Genomic DNA, 21506 nt, shown 5'->3' with positions numbered 1-21506 from the left:
CAGTCAATTAATGTGATTTGCATTTGAATAAATGCTACATTACTAACGGGGGGGGGGGGCAAATGGCATTACAAGCCTGTAATGTAGCCTGCTGTTAATATCCTCATACTGGGGTGGATGCAACAAGTGCCCCTTGTTGGAAGGAGTGGTGGCCTGTTCCCTGAAACACCCCTTTTCCTGCCAGTGGGTTGATCCAAAGTTCCATTCAAAGCAACAGCACGGCATGGCTAGCCAAGCCATGTAAGCCCCCCCCTTCAATGGTCTCTTCCATCAGAAATTCAGTCCAGTTGGGGGAAATGTGTATGCCCTACTCATCATCTTGCCAGTTTCACTATGCAGCTGCTGCTCCTTTCTTCCACTCTTCTTCTTGCCAGTTGGGAGAAGGGTCTAATCCTGTTTTAAAGCAGTGTAAATTGGTGGCCATCGGCACATCTTGTGGTAATCAATTCCATAGTTTAACTACCTGCCTTGCGCTGGGGGATACAAATTACCTGTCTTGAGGTGAGAACAGCTAGACCCAACCACTAACATGGGTCAAGAGTTGTGTCTGACTTCTTACTGTTTCAAATGTGTCCCTTGGTGAATCTGCATGCTAAATTTTAACATCAGAAAGCCACAGCAAATAACCCCTGAAGACCTTTCAGAATAGCAAAATATTCATTTCTCTCTCTTTAAGAAGCACACCCCTATGTTGGTGTAGCATGCTGTTAGGATCTCTTACTCGTGAGTAGGACCCTGGTAAAGACACATGCCTGACTGGCATGTTCTCTCCCTCCTGGTCCATCGTTCGGGAGCTTCAAAAGCTTTCTCCAGCCCGAACATCACAGTGACTGATGCCAACTGACATCAGCACACTTGCGGATCTGCAGAGTTTGCACAGTTGCGTAACAGAACTCAGTAGCACAGCATTTGGCTAATCTACGTTTATTTACATATAAACACACACGGAGCACTGCAACATGGCTCCCTCTCTCTCTAGCATCAGACAGCAAAGAGAAACAAAGAACAATAGTCCCACTTCACGGAACACCGTAACACAAACATCCTGTCTCCGTCACTTCCCACTTCCCACTCTGTGGAATGTAAACATATATAATCATGTGATAGACAACAATCCCATGACTGCAGCACAGGGAATGAATCTCCAACAATACACATAAACTGGATCTTTCCCAATACCCAGCTTTACATGAGCAGAAAATTACCACCAACCTTTTGAGAAATAATAAATACTTTAAAGGCAGCGTGAACATTTTTAGATACCAGCTCCACCCCTCCACAATGATAAGACCTTAAGCAATGTCAGATTCAGACACAGAGATGGAGGCACACTTCACAAAATATGGGAAGAGGCAATGGAAAGTGATGAATCAGCTACAAACAAAATTGTCTTGCAGTGATTGTCTTGCAGTGCAACTCGTTTTCAGGAATGAGTCACTTAGGACATTTGTATAGAAGCAAAACAATCCGACTGCACTTCAATTTGATACCAAGTAGAAAATGTGCAGATACAATGGCAATGGACATTAAGTGATTAGCTTACAAAGGAGCATGGGAAATTATTCCCAGAAGGTGTTTTGTCTGCAAGCTGTAAACCATGCAAATTCAGAGCACATCCAAAGCAGGGAGTACATCTGAATCACATGCATCTATTTTGATTAAAAGCCCTCACGTTATTTTGTACAACACTGTGAACATTTGTACAGGCAACTTCCTACATCTCTTTTATCCTACATTCAATATCATTTTGTATCCTGTAAGTTAATAAAGAGGCAGAGTCTACACACGCAGTGAACTAGGGGTAGGAATGAGGTGGCAGAACAGACTCTACTGCCTCAAGACATGTGTGGATGATGCCAGTTTCAAATCCTCCTCCACACTGAAAATGTGTGTTCATAGGATCTTTCAAAACAATCTGAGAAGCGAACATGCAATTGGTGTGGACGCATGGGCTCCTGGAAATCAGCTGACAGGTGCTTTGCGCCTCCCTTTTTGCTGCCTGTGGCCATTTGACCTAAGCCAAGGTTTGACTTAATGTGTTGTACAAACCGGAACTCACGGTTAAGCTCTGTCCTCACTAACCATGAGCTATAGCCAAGGCTTGTTCCTGGTCACACCTTGTGGTTAGTCTGGAGAGAGCATAACCCTAAGTCCCATTTCAGAGGACTTGGGGAGCATATGCATTTGTCCTAAGCCAAGGTTTGGTTTAATGCGACAACTGAACCAGGAGCCATCCTACACTATAGCTCCAGACATGCACTGGAGCTTCTTCTTCCTCTCCTCTCCCCTCCAGCTCCCCACAGGTCTTTAAAATTAGCTCCAGAGGACACACCAGAGCAGATATTAAGGGAACATAGGAGAAGAAGTCCCAGTGCACCAGCAGAACCCTTCTATCTTAGCTTCCAAGCATTAATGGTGAAATGGGGGCAATGCGACATCTTGGAGACATTGATGGTGCATTAATACAAGCCAGCTAGACATTCCTCGTGTTAAAAGTGCCATTACATGGTTCAAGACATGCTGGGAAAGTCAGAATAGTCAGTGAATAAATTCTATTTCATCTCTATGAACTAACAGCAGGGGGTAGCTGTTGAGATCCTTGGGGAATTTTGCAATGGTAGGTAACAAATACTAAGTCAGGTTCCATTAATTATTATTATTTTATTGCTGTGTACTAAAAGATCTGCTTTTCTGTGGCCACTGTTCCACTTAACCACAGTCTGGCAAGTCAACCCCACTGCTCATCTGCAACCAAGCTTTAGCTGTTCAGCTAGCTTATTACAACCACAAATATATATGTTTAAATCCACAGCCAGACAAATTATAAAAGCTCGTAACTAGCCACTATGCAAATACTGTCCTAAAAATATTCAAGCCTATAATACCAAATACAGAACCTTTCTATTTTGCCTCCAAAAAGGCAATGCCTTCTAGAGAAACATACAAAAATGTGGCTTTATATAGTGTAAAGAATTCAAAACACAACTTTTCAGTTGTTGACCGTGTCTGGTCTGCGTGATGACCCAATATTTGCAAACTTCCAAACACTGTGCTGTGTTTTTTTTAAACAAGCAAACACAGCACAGCAGACATCTGCACTGCCTTGCAATTGTCTCATAGAGTGCTTTGGTATTCCTAGGGGAAAAGAATACAAATTAAATGCTGGGGGAGGCGGAACCAAGGGGGGAATCCTACCTTCTTCAGTAGCGTTGAACCCACAGATTTCACAAATACATTGAACCCACTTATTCATCTCCTCTTCACTGTCGGCAACCAAGTAGAAGACTCTGTCTATTGTGTTGATGTCAAAAATATAGCTGTTTTCAAATTCTTTTTTGTTAAATGTCAATCCAGCATCCACTTGTTGACACAAGTTCAAGTCAATGATACGAATTGGTTTCTTGGCATGGTCGTTTTTGTAGTATTCCAACACATCTGGATCCCCTGTCAGTCGACCACTGCGGAGAACAAACCATCTCCTCTTCCATGCCTAGAGAAGGGAAGGCAAAAAAGATTCAGGCAATTCATATTTTATACCAGTGCATTACTCAGCCAGCGCTGGACACAATAAACAGTTTTGCAAAATATTCAAAGCTGTAAAATTGTATCTTAGACCAAAGTTCTGGGAATCTTAAATATCACGAATTATTATTTAGTTCACTAAACCTCCACTAAAAGGGACAGCAGAGGCACATGACAACAGAGGAAAAAGGAGGCACATGGTTGGTCCAGAGTGCAATCTGTTACTAAGAAACTCAGTTCGACTGGAACTCTGCACATGCCCCGAGACATCGATCCAGTTCACATGTAACGCTAAGCAAAGCCACAGCTAACCATCAAGGAGCAATCATATGGGTAAGCAAAAAACAAACCATATCTTCAGCATGCAAACTATGGGGGTCAGGTGTGCAGCCAACTCTAAGCCAAACAATGATTTAGCTCCTGATAGCACAGTTGATGTAGAGATCCAGACAGGGGCCACAATTTCCCCTCTGTGCTCACTTGTCATGCCAAGCCATAGTTTGGTTGAGCAGTACGTGAGTACTGTGGACAATCAGTGCAAGACGATAAGAGAAAACTGTGGCAGTTCAAGTTTAGTCCCATCATGGGAAGCTCTAGTGGCTTCTACAAATATCTCTACAGTAGCTGCTGCACAGGAGAATTTCCCTGCAAGAACTGGTATGCACAATCAATCATGAAAGCCTAATTGCACCACCCCTCCCCACCCCAATATCTCAGCAACATAAATTCAAACAACATTAATCACTTCTAGGACACCTTCCAGCAAGCACCTACGTCTGCTAATTGAATTAAGTCAAAATTTACAGTAAGCCTAACTTTGAATGGGAAATGCCTCCACCTCTCCCCACAAAAGGAATCTCAGTCACCAGTTTGGACAAAGACTCTTTGTGACATCCCTGCCACTATGCAGCAGGAAACTTGCGTTGATAAGCTTGGTAATGACTCAGCAACTGAATTAATTAGCTTCCAATGTTCCCCTCCATCTTGCTTTGTCCCTAACTAACTGCCTTTTGTCTTAAGAGTGACTACTTCCCTCAGGAAGTCCTGTCCCCTCACTTCCCACTTTGTTCAGTCTTCTGGCCAGGAACGTTGCTCCACAAGTTAAGTGTTTCTCCCATGAGACTGCCCCATTCACCACACTTTGCCTAGTCTACTTGCCGTCAAGGATCCGCATGGGAGCAGACCTCCTCCCTGCCTCTTCTCCTTGTCTGGTGGTTTAGGCAGGAACTTTAAGGGAATGCAAGTTTCACGTGCTCTCTGGATAACATTTGTATTTTAAAATCCTATTTGGCTGAGTGTTCCAAGGACATCAGAGTGCATGCTTGGGATCTCTAGAAAGCCTCCCCTTCTTTCTCTGGGACAAATAGTGTTTGGCATGTTATTCCTCTCACTTCTCTCCACCTGCTTCATTTCTTAAATCTTGCCATCTTTCTGCCCTCCCATGGTCATTTGCATTTGATCGTTCATCCTACTGGCATGCCTTGGCCTCCTCTGCGCACTGCAACATCCCTGACAATGCTTCTCACTTCTTACACGACAGCAGCCATTAGACTCCCTGCCTCCATCTTTTGCTGTCTCTAAGATAGTAAGTGTCAACTACTGGTTCAGGCCATGTGGGTTTGGATAGCCTGCATATAGTTTTTTTAACAACCAACCCAGCTTGCAATTCTGTAATAGTGCATTTGTTGCGTCAAACCACAAATCAAATTACTCACTCACCACAATTTTGGCACACAAATAAGTAATTATTATTGTGTTTAACTTCAAACTGGGACTGAGTTGTATTTGCTAATTCCCCCAAGTGATTGAAAGTGTAGGTACAGTGCAATAACCTCTGTGACATATAGTAAACTTTGGAACAAAGATTTCAAATATCATACCTTCATGGTTGCACTTTTAAACACATGTGTTCATGTAACATGAACCAGGACATGTGTAGGCTTGGTAACAACAATCCCAATAGGTAACTGGCAGCTCTAAGTAGCATGCTAGCTAAACTCACAACTGCAATACAAAATGCAAAATTCACAATTCTGGAATTCTGAATGAAGACAAGAATGAAAAGTCTTCCTCTTCTAGACTATAATTTATATGACCACATACTATCATTGGAGCTCTCATTGTGGTGCTGCTAGACAAACTCCTGTGTCACCCAGGCAATTCTTCAGTTTGCTTGGAACAGAGATGGCAACTTGGCACAGCCTCTATTAAACAGCTTTGAAGCAGAAGTTCCAGTACAACCCATATTTGTGCAGTTTATAATCCAAATACTTGTTTAACTTCCAATTATGTGGCTTTTGGGGGGTGGAAAGGAGAGGGGGAGATGCCTACAGGCAGAAAAAAAATATCTGATCTGGGTAGAGAGTACATCCAAGGAAGGGTTGCTCTCTACTGAGACCAAAAAACCAGAATTGCCACTAACAACAGCAAAGGAGGAGGGTCACTCCATCAAACAGCTTCCTGTGAGGATTCCAATGCTGTTCCAGTGCAGAAGGAACAGCCCTGTCCCTCCTGACCCAGAAGTTGTTACCTGCCCCACTTCCAGATCTGATTGGGGAGATCATTTTTATGTGGAGGGGCCTGAGTTTGCTTTCCCCCTCCACACCCTTCTAATACATGAACAAAACTGTTAATAAGACAGGAGTGTTCTAATAAAGAATGCTGTAAGTCCTATGTGGTTGGTATACTCTTAATAATGATCAAGTTCTTTGGGTTGTGTAAAAAATGCCAAAGGGGAAGAAGGGGGGGGATATACAATACAGAATAAAATGCTGCACAAAGCCGAGCAATTTGTTTAATGATGTGGTTGCAACACACCAAATGCAGGTAATTTGGAGGTTTACTTCCTAATCCTGCACATTCATGAGTTGAAATCGCCTCTGTATTTCAGCGCTAACAGAGACCCAATTCAACATGGAGGGTAAAATACAACTCTCACTGGAGCCAGTTTCATAAACTGATAATCCAAACAGACCTTCTTTTTAGCCTAGCATGCCACAAAGCACCAAGTATCTGAAACAGTGACTTTAGACCATTAACACCTGCTTCTGTGCCCCCTCCCCTTATCTACCCAGAAGATTTCTTTTTCCACATAGTGAAAATGGAAATGTTTATTTCAGTTGCATAATGAGTCACTCACACTGAAACTGGCACAGACTATCATCCGAAACAAAAGCAATTCCATAAACTACACACTAATAAGGCAGACACAAAGCTTCTCTGGATTATAGCACAAAAGCACAATTTAGCAGCAGAATAAAGCTTGAAGCTAGACAAGAGAACTGACATCAGCACGCGTGCTAATCATAGTACAAAGGCCCTTCTATGTTTTGTCAAACTGAAAAGGGAACCCACATAAATCACTCTTTGTTATCTGAAAATATCTGGGATTCTTGAAGCGTGTTCTATTTTTAACATTTTAGTGTTGGCTGCCTGGTGGAAGCTCTACATTGCCTTACTGAGAAGTGCTTCAGAAGCCCATGCTACACAACAGAAGTTAAGGAGTACAGCTTTGGGAGGTACTTTCCAAACCAAAAACATTTGGGTTGTTCCCAAACAGAATTCTTACAAAGTTTATACATTCATTCGCCCATGCAGAGAAAAATCCACTTACGTTTTGCAACTGGGACACCTGATGTTGAAACTGAAAGAGCATGTTCAGAAAGGCTAAATAGATCTTTGCTTACAGAACTGTTACTACAATAAGCAAATGTTAACTTTTCGTCCAAGACAGAGAAATGAAACAGCTTAATCCAAACCATAATTAGTGTTTGTATTGCATGGATGTTACACCACCAGCCCTAAAACTGAGGATCAGAATGTTGATCAGTGAAGACAAAAGGGACAAAAGCTCTGAGGAGGAATGGGCTACAACCAAAACAATTTACAGCACAGTAGCATGTATGAATTTTAAAAGATGATGCTGTTAAGGTGCTACACCCAATATGCCAGCAAGTTTGGAAAACTCAGCAATGGCCAGAGGATTGGAGAAGATCAGTCTACATCCCAATTCCAAAGAAGGGCAGTGCCAAAGAATGCTCCAACTACCGCACAATTGCGCTCATTTCATACGCTAGCAAGGTTATGCTTAAAATTCTACAAGGCAGGCTTAGGCAGTATGTGGACCGAGAACTCCCAGAAGTGCAAGCTGGATTTGGAAGGGCAGAGGAACCAGAGACCAGATAGCAAACATGTGCTGGATTATGGAGAAAGCTAGAGAGTTCCAGAAAAACGTCTACTTCTGCTTCATTGACTATGCAAAAGCCTTTGACTGTGTTGACCACAGCAAACTATGGCAAGTTCTTAAAGAAATCGGAGTGCCTGATCACCTCATCTGTCTCCTGAGAAATCTCTATGTGGGACAAGAAGCTACAGTTAGAACTGGATATGGAACAACTGAGTGGTTCAAAATTGGGAAAGGAGTACGACAAGGTTGTATATTGTCTCCCTGCTTATTTAACTTATATGCAGAATTCATCATGCGAAAGGCTGGACTAGATGAATCCCAAGCCGGAATTAAGATTGCCGGAAGAAATATCAACAACCTCAGATATGCAGATGACACAACCTTGATGGCAGAAAGCGAGGAGGAATTAAAGAACCTTTTAATGAGGGTGAAAGAGGAGAGCGCAAAATATGGTCTGAAGCTCAACATCAAAAAAACCAAGATCATGGCCACTGGTCCCATCACCTCCTGGCAAATAGAAGGGGAAGAAATGGAGGCAGTGAGAGATTTTACCTTCTTGGGCTCCTTGATCACTGCAGATGGTGACAGCAGTCACGAAATTAAAAGACGCCTGCTTCTTGGGAGAAAAGCAATGACAAACCTAGACAGCATCTTAAAAAGCAGAGACATCACCTTGCCTACAAAGGTCCGTATAGTTAAAGCTATGGTTTTCCCAGTAGTGATGTATGGAAGTGAGAGCTGGACCATAAAGAAGGCTGATCGCCGAAGAATTGATGCTTTTGAATTATGGTGCTGGAGGAGACTCTTGAGAGTCCCATGGACTGCAAGAAGATCAAACCTATCCATTCTTAAGGAAATCAGCCCTGAGTGCTCCCTGGAAGGACAGATCGTGAAGCTGAGGCTCCAATACTTTGGCCACCTCATGAGAAGAGAAGAATCCTTGGAAAAGACCCTGATGTTGGGAAAGATTGAGGGCACTAGGAGAAGGGGACGTCAGAGGACAAGATGGTTGGACAGTGTTGTTGGGCAAAATACGCACCAACCGAGTGGCAACAGCGGCAGGGTTGACGAAATAACAAAGTCGTCTTCAGTATCTTTGCTTGCTTTTATTTACAATTATATACAACACACTCCTCTACTCCTTTCCTCTCATTTTACAATACATCACCACCACACCCATGAACCATTTGCTTAAATACAGAATTCAAAATAGTCAATTACCCAATCACATTACAGTAAGCAAACTCTACCTTCAATTATTCAAATTAGCAAAAGCTCACAGGTGTGCTATCATTCAGATCAAGGTTACAAACACACATCTCTGTGTAGCACCATTGACCACATCAGTCTTAAAGGAAAAACCTAACAAGTGTTCTCGAAGCTACGAACATGAGTTTGACCAAACTGCGGGAGGCAGTGCAAGACAGGAGTGCCTGGCGTGCTCTGGTTCATGGGGTCACGAAGAGTCGGACACGACTAAACAACAACAGCATGTATGACTACTCGAAAGTAAGGCCTCCCTGTACTCAATGCGGCTAATTCCCAGTGTATCAGAATGAGCCACAATTCTCTCATTTACTTGCCTTTTAAACAAGCAAATGCTGAGGTTTTCCCTATTTTTCCTTTAATTACCGTAAGATAGTTGCTTTGTATCATTTTATATGTGAAAACTCAATGCACTTTGCTTTAAATATTCTCACATTTGTTTTATGGAGTGCTACTTGACAACAGTGTCAAATGTCACAATAAACAGAAGCGTGATTCAGGAATTCAATCATGCGCTTTAACTCCCTACGCAGCGCAAGACTGGGGCTGTGACCACTGGCCCCACATAACCACCTGACCTCCCTGTGGTATGCATGCAGGATCCTCCCCACTGAAACCACCAGGGTTCCACATCATGCGCAAGAGCCGGAGGCAATGAGCATACAACAAGCTCCCCCTATAGACATCCTCTTGCCAATGTGGGGGCAGAGACAGCCCCATCTTCAACTCCACACACAACGGTTACTCAGACATTCAATGGAAAGTTGGTGCCAGGTTGATCTTAGAAAATGGTGAAATTATTATTTGAGATGAACGGAGTTCCATGTCTCTTAATGCCTTTTGCAAAAACTTTCACAAATATGAATGAACTGTGGAAAATATTCAGTGCACCTTTACTAAGATATTGACCAAGATATAAAAACACTGTGCACTCACACCTCGTAAGGCTTGTTTTCCAGGAAGCCTCATCTTTTCTAGCAGGGGAAAAATAAGGAAAAAACAGCCTCGGTGGAAGTTTCCACTCCACCAGCTATCATCCTTATAATCTGTTCAGAATACACACACACACACACACACACACACACACACACACACACACACACACGGCCAAAATTTCCTGTTTTCAATCTATTGTCACCATTTGCTAGTTTTGTGTTGGTCAGTTCTAACTTTAGCTTGCTTATACAAACAAAGAAAACATTGAAAACAGAAAAGCAGCATTGAAGCGCTTTGTGCTTAGCAATCTGAAATGGAATTTGTTCAACTACACTGGAAAAAATAATAGGAAAAAAACAGTCAGAAAGGCAAGAAGAACAAAGAGAGAGAGAAAGTTTGCTATGCTTTGCAGTTGTTACATGCTTAGTAATTAGTAGTTTTTTATGCAACCCAAAGAACTTTATCACTATTAAGGGTTTACCAACCAGGTGGTGCTGTGGGTTAAACCAGTGTTTCTCAACCTTTTTTGGGCCACGGCACACTTGTTCTATGAAAAAAATCCCGCGGCACACCAACTCTGTGCCGCCCTATATTTAGTTTAGTTTGGAGGGGAGACGTAATCATTACACACACAGGTGCAAAAAGTGCATGGTGTAAAAGTTGGAGTTTAATGGCAAAAGACTGTTGAGGGGTTCCTTTGCGGGTCTGTTCTGCATTATGTCCTTGGCGGAGCCACTCGCCGCCTTCTCCCCGTGCGCGCAGCCCCGACGGCGGAGTTTCTGCAGCGGAAGGGAACAAACGACGGACCGACCTCTGATCGGTCCCTGTCTGTGTGGGCTGGGGCTTCTTGGTGAGGCTCCCTTTTGAGGCTCCCACATGCGGCTCCGGAGCCGCGGGTTGCCGACCCCTGGGCTAGCAAGAAGAGCACCTCACCTTCTGCAGGACTCCTTGCCGAAGAGGCCGCTCACTCCCGCGCCGACCAAAAAACTCCCGGGCGCCGCCAGCAAGAGGAGCGAGAGCGAGACAAACAGCTGCGGTGGTGGCTGTTGAGAGCTGCGCTCGCCCCGCCCCCGTCGTGACCCGGCCGGCTTCCTTTCCGGCGGGTCAGCGCCCCTAATGGCGGCCGCCAGTCACGTGACAGGGCAGCAAATCGCCCTTCTCGTCGCCAGCGTCTCCCGGCACACCAACCAGCGTCCCGCGGCACAGTACTGTGCCGCGGAACAGCGGTTGAGAAACGCTGGGTTAAACCACTGAGCCTAGGGCTTGCTGATCAGAAGGTCGGCGGTTCGAATCCCTGCTCCCGTTGCTCGGTCCCAGCTCCTGCCCACCTAGCAGTTCGAAAGCACGTCAAAAGTGCAAGTAGATAAATAGGGACCGCTCTGGCGGGAAGGTAAATGGCGTTTCCATGTGCTGCTCTGGTTCGCCAGAAGCAGCTTTGTCATGCTGGCCACATGACCCGGAAGCTGTCTGCGGACAAACGCCGGCTCCCTCGGCCTATAGAGCGAGATGAGCGCCGCAACCCCAGAGTCGGACACGACTGGACCTGATGGTCAGGGGCCCCTTTACCCTTTAACCACATGGTACTTAGCGCTATTATAGCATTCTTTATTAGAAACACTCCTAGAATGCTGCTGTCTAATTACAGTTTTGTTCATGTAATATAAGACTCTTCTATAGGCAATCTCAACCTGTTGTAGCCATGTGGCCAGGGTTATCCAAGGATTGTGTGAGATGTACAACACACAAAAGTAAGTACAGTGGTACCTTGACTCTTAAAATTAATCCGTTCTGGAAGTCTGTTCCAAAACCAAAGTGTTCCAAAACCAAGGCGTGCTTTCCCATAGAAAGTAATGAAAAATGGATTAATCCGTTCCAGACTTTTAAAAACAACTCCTAAAACAGCAATTTAACATGAATTCTACTTTCTAACGAGACCTTTGATCCATAAAATGAAAGCAATAAACATTATACTGCAGCCAGACAATCAATCAATCAATCAATCAATATCTGAATTGGGTTGCACACAGTCACAAAAACAAAACAAAAAAGCCACAAAAACGCAAAATAAATAGCAAAAACAGACAGACCTCAGCATAACACTCAAAACAGAAGCATGGCACTAAAAACAGAGCACGTTCGGCTTCCCAAAAAAGTTTGCAAACAGGAACACTTACTTCCGGGTTTGCAGTGTTTGGGTTCCAAGTTGTTTGAGTACCAAGGCATTTGAGAACCAAGGTACCATTGTACTCCTTTGCACAGCTAAAAACTTAGGAATCCACTTCCACAATATGTGGTGGTGCCCATCAACTTCGTTTTAAAGAGGCATTAGACAAATTTATGGAGGATAAAGCTTTCAACAGTTACCGGTCATCATAGCTATGTACTACCACCAGAATGAATGTGTCTCTGAATACAAGTGTTTGGGACTGATGGTGGAAGAGCACAATCTCCCTCATGTCCTGCTCTTGGGATTCCCACAGCAATTGTGGAAGCAGGATGCTGGACTAGACAGGCCTTTTGGTGTGAAGCAGTATGAAGGCCCCTCTTACGTTCATGTATGTGCTAAAACTCTAGAGTTTTATTATTCCATGATTCTAAGGTACAAGTGTTCACAAGCTCAGTTTTCCATCACTGTTAGTATCCACATGGTGTGATAAATTATAATGCAATAACTTTAAACTAATCTTCCTATGTACCTACAGTTACTCATTAACCCTATGTTCAAGTTATTAGCTTGAACAGTAGCAAAGGTAAGGTTTAATTTCTGTGACACCAGTCAGGATGACTGAGAAAATGTCATCCTGGCCCCATCAGTGGTGCCCAACAATCTGGAGAGCTGGTGTAGTTTAGTGGCTAAGAAATTGAGCTGTGAATCTTGAAGTCTGTGGTTCAATTCCCACCTCTTCCATAAACTCATTAGATGGTCTTTGGCAGGTCACGCTTTCTCATTGTCAATTCCTACACCGCATGCACAATATGGGAGATAATACTAACCTTATAGAGTCATTCTAAAAATTACAACTAGCTAATGCATGTTAAGGACTTGAAAGTGCTACATACATTTTAAATATTAATATCAATAAACTTTGCCATCTTCACTGGTTCCAAATCCACTCCCAGACCTAAATCAAAAGTTTTTAACACCCAACACTAAAGGGAATGGTAAATATGGAAAGGATTTGGCTACATGTCTTCTAAGAAGAAATACAGGTATGCCAAGCTGCCCTCGGATTCTCAGTGTATTATGGGTTACTCGTAGAATCAGACCATTTTTAATAATGGGAATGATTTCAGAACATTCCTTTGACTTAAAATCATAGTATGAATATCACTCCCATGATATCCCATCTCATTATTGCAAAAACAAGGGTAGTCAAACCTGTGCTTTTGGCCTGGTTCAGATGTAACAGGAAATCATGGTTTCCTAATAAGCCCAAATTGGTCTAACCTGTGGCATTTTTTTTTAGTTGCATGCTATGCTTGCAATATGATCAATGATAGCATAAATCTTCAAGTATATATATATATTTTGTTCAAGAAACATTTTCTGTCTCTTCTACAACTGTTCTCCTAACTAGATGAACGCATTGGAAAGATGTATTGTTCAATAAATTCCTTTCATTGTCTAGCTTTTGTAAAACTCATTTGATATCATGTTCCATTCCACCATACCTCCAAGTGGTTCATTCTGGTGGCATTGCTGTAACAGCAGTTCAGAAGCCACCCTATATTCCGCTGTTTTTGTCCAGTGGGTCCCTTTTTTCTATTAAGACAACTTGGAGGGGCTCTTTCAAGTGCCGCCCCTCATTACTCAACTCTTTATTAATGCCCCTTGTCTGAATAAAATGTGCAAGCTTTGGTGTAATCTGCTCTCATCAGAACGCATAAAAAACAGAACATAAGGAGAAACCAAAATACCTCTCCACTTTAAATGCACAAACTTAGATATGAAGAACAAATGCACTAAAACCAGTCTGTGGTCAGGTTTTGCTTTGAAAACCAGCAGCTATCACATAACCTTCCAACCTCTCAAAGTGATAAAAACTACATTTTAAAAAGTTTAATCCAAGTTTACACCTTTCTACTTTTCAATGCTTTTTTTTAATGCACATGCATTAGCAAAATTTGTTATTTATACAGACCAATGCTGTATATTACTCAGAAGCAACACTGTTTTCAATGACGCTTAAAACTGTATAGGATTGCAGCCTTAATCAGTTCATGTAGCCCCTTTTACTTTCCTGTCGATTTTTAAAATTGTAAACCTCCTGCTAGGATTTGTGTTCATTTTTACTTTCTGTACAGCTCCTAGCAACTTTAAGAACTAAATAAGCAGCAGCAACAACAACAACAACAACAACAATAACAACAGAACAATACACCAGAGATGGATTGCTGAGAAAGACAGACCCTCATATGTTATCTTCTGCTGCTGGTCTTTTCTTCCTTTCACGTTCCCTTTCAGTTTGATGAATGAACATTTACTTTAAAAAGTACAGTATAGTAATTTGTTATGAAGCCACACTCTTACATATGAATTCATGACTGTGCAATTAGAGACCTTGAGAGTAGGCAATTCAACACAACCTCAACTCACACAACGAAAAACAACTTTCTTGTGGATCAATGAGTATTACAATCTACCAGTTTCATTTTAACAAAGTTACAAGAATGCTCTACTCTGATTTCCACATGTAACATGTCGTAGGCAAGCAGCTGTTTCTCAATAAATGCCATCTAGATTAGCTCCTAAGAACACTGTTATTCAACAACAAACATTAGAAGTTGGACATTACTATACTTTTTGAAAATGTTCTTTCAGGTTCCAAGTATTACACGCTATCAAAAAATGACTGTTCTTGAAGTCTGAACAGTGACTATTTAAAATAGACTGAATATATATCATTAAATCAAACAGAATTGCTTAGGAGGAAAAGTTTGCCGTAATTTTCTAAAAGACATTTTTAATAGTAAATAAAGTACCTTCAGAGTTGCTTTTATTTGCCATTGAAACAAGTTTAAAAACAGGACTGTGCATATGTACAAAAAGACCTTGAGACTGGATAATAAAAGTACCTCATTTTGTTTTCAGCACAGCCACAAAATCCCGACCATTTCAGTAGTTGTGTCTACCTCAAAATAAGCACAGCGTTAAGTCTTCCTGTCAGCTTTCCATCTCGTTATACACCACCCTATTCTAATAACCTTTGACCAACAGGAAGCAGACACAATAGAATGAAAATAACAGCAATTGTATGCATTCAGAATGATTTAATGTAAAGGAAAGAGGTACTTATTTCACTGGTGAACAAACTGCCTAAAGCTGATTTTATCCTTGCATACCAAATACTATTTTTGTGCTGTGAAGGGGGGGGGGGAGGACAGTGAACACAGTTGTCATGCACAGTAAACCTATAAAACCTAATGCCAAAACTCTTATTCTGTTGATTTGTATCTTTCTATGGATTCTCTACTAGAATTATTGCTTTTAAAAAAACCCTACATCTCTACATAGAGCATACGTTTTATATTTCATATGCAGTCCTGCAGGAAAGTTTTAATTGCTTGCAAATGTTGGCAATTATTTCCTGAAAAGAGGATAGTCTGAATGGATGTGGTTCGGTTCAGCTACTGGAGCTAAGTGGGGAAGAGTCCACAGAGAACCATATGTAAGCCATTCTGAACTCCCCAGAGGGGGGGGGGAGGGGACCAGGGTACAATTGTAATAAGTACATTTCTTGTTTTCCACTTTTCATTTATTTAATCTCACGAGAGAAGGCTGGCGGAATCATGGATTGCCTTTCCTTTTTTGTAGCTCCTCTTTGCTCAGCTTTAAGATTTCCCAGTGTCAAATTTATTTATTTGACACCCGGCAAAAGAGCAGCTAAGAGCCTCTTCAGTTATGTGAGCCAAAGTGCGCTTGGAGAAGTTCAGAACACGCTTTTCACTTCCATCCTGAGACTGGAGCCTGTACTGCCATAAAGCCAAGGAATAACTGAAAAAGGATATCCTGCTCCCCCCCACATGCCTTTAAAGAGACCAACAAAACCAGATAATACTTCGCACAAGAGATACCAGGTGCTACTTTAACTGACAAATAATCTTAACATGAAATAAGGTTCTAGTGTTGGATTAGCACTCACAAAACTGAGTTAAAAATTAATAGTGTACACTGAAAGTTAGGAAGGAAGGCCAGGAACTAATCATGATGGATAGAAAAGGGGGGGGAAGACCAGAGCACTTACTCACAGCCATTTGCATGTAGAGGGCTTCACAGAAAGAAGGGGAAGTGACTTTGCCACCCCATCGGCCTGACCCCTGATATTATGTGGCTCCCTGGCCCCACACTCCCAACATCTATGCATGAAAGACTGAAGGAAGTTCTATGTGTGTAATCTTCCCCTAAGAAGACATCCGTGCACAAAGTAGGTTATGGGGGCTGGGAACCATACACTGTCAGGGGCAATGGCATAGGACACCCCCCCCCCCCGCTTACCTATGGGACCATCATCAAATGAATAATGCCCAAAGGGGGCTGCAGTTGTGCTAACTTCTGCTGGACTCCACATCTACCAAGAAATTCCATGCCTTATAAACTAAATTTACCATTCCGGGAAGCTTGCAGGTGCCTTCTCATGGACAAAAACAGTTACACAAAAGGCATCTTTGATTAAAATGTGGACCTCCTGACCCAGACTCCAACTCCAGTCCTTGGCTTCTGTTCCAACTGCATTTCAACATGCAGAGCTTTCTGCCATTTGGCAACAGTAAATCTAGGAGCAGGGAAGTGTACTGCACTTTCCTGTAAAATAAAAAAATTCCTTCAGTAGCACCTTAAAGACCAACTAAGTTTTTATTTTGGTATGAGCTTTCGTGTGCATGCACACTTCTTCAGAACTTCTTCATCTGAAGAAGTGTGCATGCACACGAAAGCTCATACCAAAATAAAAACTTAGTTGGTCTTTAAGGTGCTACTGAAGGAATTTTTTTATTTTACTTCGATCCAGACCAACACGGCTACCTACCTGTAACCTGCACTTTCCTGTGATATAAAGGACACCTCTGTGCATTAATGCTGCTAAAAATAGAAAAAATAGTAGTGCACGTCCCTCACCAAATATACAAGTATTCCTGAACACTTCTTATTCATCTCCTTTCTCCCGTTCTGCATTAGAGGCCCACGTTTAATTTATGAGCCGCAGAAGAACTATGGCTTCATGTTTCCTTTGTTTTCCTCGGTGCTCTGTCACATCATGTTTGGCTGCTTTCAGCTTACCCCCATTTGCCTTTACATTTACCTCAGAAGCAACTCCCAATGGCATTTCTTTAAATGTAGCTTTTATTGCTTGCGGGCTTTTTGAGACTAAATGTTTTGGCTCAATGCCAGTTATACACGTGGCTTGTTGACTGGGCTTCTTAGGAGAAACGCACACATGTGCAAACATAACAATATAGGTAGCAGCAAAGTTTACGTTTATGTTCTTCACAGTCCTGAACACTGGTAGTTGCCTGAACTCATCTTCAGGATTATCTCTCCAGTGTAGATCTCACAGAACTAGATGCATAGTTCCCTGGTTCCTGATCGTGATCTCTGTTTTACTGTCCAGATGTGCACGGAATCCAGTTAGTCAAGAAAACATATTGTGGCACAGGGAAAGACACCTGCAGAACCTTTAAGTGATCTGAAGAAGCGTGTTACATAAAACACAGCACGAGGAGATGCAACCCTCAAGCCATTTTCACAAGTAACTTTTGGATTTTTTTTTTGTACTTCCTGATTCTGTAAGGCCAGCAAACAGAAAGGACCTCGTACTAAAATCCACACGTTGCACATCACAAGCAGCCTAAAAGGCCCTTAAAGATATACAAAATGGAATATGTACCAACATACATAACATAAGCCCTTTTACTCCATGTTTTACACACTGAAACAGTTGCCAGGTGAGATTAGGGACATCTTGTCCTCCCACATGGTAGGTTATAGAGATGAGTTATAGAAATGAGTTATTTAAGAAAACAAACCATTTGAAAAAAGATGTATCAAACATATTATACAAATGTATTTCCCAACACTTTAAAGCCTTAGTAGACTATATTACCAGTCAAGTATGGATAACTGGAAGGTATACACTTTAATACCAGGTTCAAATGAGGTAGCAGGGCAGAGTGCCCTCATTCAGCTTCCATGCAGCCATGCTCTTTCCAGGATAGTCCACTCCAGTCTCTCTCCCCCCCCCACCTCATTCTCAACTTCCCCCAGAACACTAAGTTAGCATGCTGGACCTATTTTTAGGTTTCCACCTACCAGTTTTTGCTTTTGCAAACCTCGGCACTCCCCAAGGCCAGCGTTGGGGGTCAGCACTGTTGGGCACCTGCTAAAGTTCACAACACTGCAGGTGGTGACTCCTGACTCCCAGAACCTCCAGGCTCTATTCACCTTTCTTATCCACCATAAAATATGGAGGTACACCAGCAAACAATTGCTGTCTTGCGCTTTCTTTCTGGGTGGTTGTGTGTACTGGGAACAGAAGGAAATGCCAAACAAAAGGGCTGCAGTTACCAGTGGCAAAGCAGGAGATGGAGCTGCTTAAGGGGGGGGGAGGACTGAGAGCATCTTGCCCAAGCTTCCCCTTCCCAGCATCCTATTATCTAATTCTTGTGCATGGATGCCACCATTTTGGTTACAAAAGGATCCACACTGGGAGAATGGGTTCTCTGTTAGTATACAGAACTGATACATGAACAAATACATAAACATACAAGGATTCACAACATTGAACGCTTTTGCCAAAGTGAGCATTACACAGCACAAATTTCAGCCCCAAACAAAACAAAGTCATATTTTGCCTCAACACTTTTGACTCATTCCGATCATTTATTCTTAAACCGCTGCTCACAACATTTGGCAGGTGGTCTCAATCCTGATGCTTGTGAATTTTGGCAAGAAAACCCAGCACTTACTTCACACTTCTTTAGTTGCATGCTTCTCTGAAAGGAGAAACAGATGCTGCCAGCCTCAGTAAGCTTGCCTTTCCCAGCTAAGGCGCTGCATCTTCTCACAGCAGAACAAAGTTTCAGATCTGGCCAGCCTGAGAGGCTCAGAGATATTCCAGATAGCAACACACACACATTTTTAAATTTAAATGCTGGATTCCAAGCTGCATTCCTGTGCTCCCTTTAGCCACAGAAAACCGCTTAGAGGTTAAAATAGATTCTCTGCAGTCCACCCTGGTGAGACAAGTCTTCACTTGCTGCCAACTGTGCTACCTTCTCATTCGCACAGCTCACTTATATGAATTTGACATTACTATTCCGAAGCAACTGATTCCGATCTCTTAAAAAGCATGTCCGCCACTCCTGCCTTTTGCTTCAAATTGCAAACAACCCATCAACAAGGTCTGCTTCCTTCAATACAAGTACTATGGAACTATGGAGTGGCAGTGGCTGAACATGACAACAGCATCAGTGTCAATAATTTAATTATGCTGTGGGGTCCGGTGCAGACTAGCTTCTTCATTTTAGCATAAATTTGGCTTGTGTTGCTTATACCACCTTGCCTTAAGGCTGTTTCTGCCCTATTTGGGAAGCCAACTCAACAATAGGCACCTTCAGATATCCTTTTTATTGTGCGTTCATTATTGGTGTTCAAGTTGGCATCAGGCAGTAATACCCCAGCCAGCATTCAATAGTGTTTGCCCACCCAAATGTTTTGGGGCAGACATAATGCTTCGTTTCCAATTAGTTCATGTCCCATAACTTCCTGCTGAAATCCTGTAACTCTTATAACACACATCTTCTGGTTTATGACTATCCCCCTCCATAATGCAACAACACTGGTGAAGCATTGCAGAATAACCAATAAAGCAGGATGAGGTGTGGATGGTCAAGTATAAATCCACCTCCAAAGCAGTATCGTATCATCAATGACATGTTGCAGAGTACAACTGCAAAGAAAACCCAGTCTGGAGAGGACCATTTTGATTAGGTATTGCTGAAGCAATTGGCCCATGTCTAGGAATGATTAGTTGAGGTCTGTTTGTCTAGCCAATCTATGAAATCATCTCTTTTTAAAATATGAACTATTATGTAGTACTGTCTCCACTCAAAACAAGATAATTGCAATGAACTAATTGCAAACATGGATAAAAAGCAATGGGAAGTAAGGTGGGGGAAGGAGAAAGAGAGAAAGAAAGAAGGCAGCACGAGAATCCCCCCCCCAAAACCCTTTACTCTCTTAGATCACCTTCCTGAAAGTGGGGTCTGAAAGTTCATGTGGCATTCCTGTCTATATACGTTGTATCTTGGGGACAAGTAATAACATGGAAATACGCTTCTCAAAAGCATTACCATTTGAAGTGCGCTAACTGCATGTGCTTATTTGCACCTACATGAATTCTGGATCTTTTACACGGGAGCTCAGATCCTTTCAAGTTTGCAAAATGAGCAACCAGGAAAAAAACACCACACATAAAACCGCAAGTGTAAATGCAACTTCAATACTTAACATTTAATAAACCCCACAGCTGGCATAGAGTGTCTGTGCCCCTCCAGACTCTATTGGGTCACTGGGTCCCCAACCCTGCCTTCAATGAACACAGGAATCATTTTAGGAATCACAAAGCTTGTATGTAGATCAAAATCTCACTCTTCAAACAAGCACGTCCACGAAACTGTCTCTACTTGTCACTAAACCTATGCTGTTGTCTTGTAAGAAAACATCTAACAAGCTCATTCCAAGTAAATGAAGCCATCACAATTTTAGTATTTCTTCCCTGCTGTAGAGCTCATGAAATGATCTTGAAATGCTCAAATCAAGGTTTCGATCACCTAATGAGATGAGGTAATTTGTGTGTGTGGTTTCACAGTGCACTCTGAACGGCAACCCATTACACCAGTCCCCTGGCACAGGGCTAATCAGCTTACCATCTAAACACAGCATTGAAACACTGCCCTGCAACATCTAGAAGCAAAGAGAAAGGGGGTGGGGTGGGGTCATAATTGATTACATGCCATTTCTAAGCCAGGTCTTCAAGGCAGTTTATGGATTTCACTAATTTTAGCAGAAAAACACACTTGCATGTTCTACTAAAGTTATATAATCAGCATTCCACTATTTACAGCTTATTCGCCATTGTAATCTTTATAACACTGCCGACTGACGAGTCTACCATATTTTATAGCAGAGAATACACATCATTTATTGCACAAATTAAATTACAATCTCCAAATAAAATCCTTTATTTCACAGGACACTCTTGTACAGAATTATTCCACTAAACATAAGGTCTAATTTGACAGCATTGTTTCATGTCCCCGTGTCCTCCTAATTTGCTTTGCATTCTAATGCATATTCCTTCCTAGGTGTCTTCCTAGGTTACAAGCTACGTAAATTGTCACGGGAAGTAAAGTTTCTGACATTGTTCCAGAAGACTAGTGGCAGCCCAGTAACATCCAGTGGGCCACAGGTCCCTCAACCTGTGGCCTGCCAGATGTTGCTGGATTGAAACTTCTATCTGGTCTAACCACTGGACAGAGAGCATGTGAAGGGCCCCAGGATCTCTACTTCTGCTGTAAATCTACATTTTCCTCCCAAAGC

At 42.3% G+C, this 21506-nt stretch overlaps 1 protein-coding gene across 3 annotated transcripts in view; it reads right to left on the bottom strand.

The window, feature by feature from the left end:
* The window catches only part of GAB1 (GRB2 associated binding protein 1), an 89515-nt gene that overhangs the window by 24612 nt on the left and 43397 nt on the right, over nt 1-21506 (bottom strand). For 2 of the 3 annotated variants that reach the window (XM_035111610.2, XM_035111612.2), the window contains exon 2: nt 3196-3490. In XM_035111610.2, coding sequence (XP_034967501.1) covers nt 3196-3490 — 295 coding nt within the window. Of the gene's footprint in view, nt 1-3195; nt 3491-14893; nt 16703-16942; nt 18166-21506 lie in introns of those variants that run through there. The other variant, XM_060278631.1, reaches the window with a different exon arrangement.

The sequence above is a fragment of the Zootoca vivipara genome, chromosome 9 (genome assembly GCF_963506605.1).
Source record: "Zootoca vivipara chromosome 9, rZooViv1.1, whole genome shotgun sequence".
Classification (NCBI taxonomy): domain Eukaryota; kingdom Metazoa; phylum Chordata; class Lepidosauria; order Squamata; family Lacertidae; genus Zootoca; species Zootoca vivipara.
Note: the sequence above shows the minus strand (reverse complement) of the source record. Positions and strands in the feature narration are given on the sequence as shown.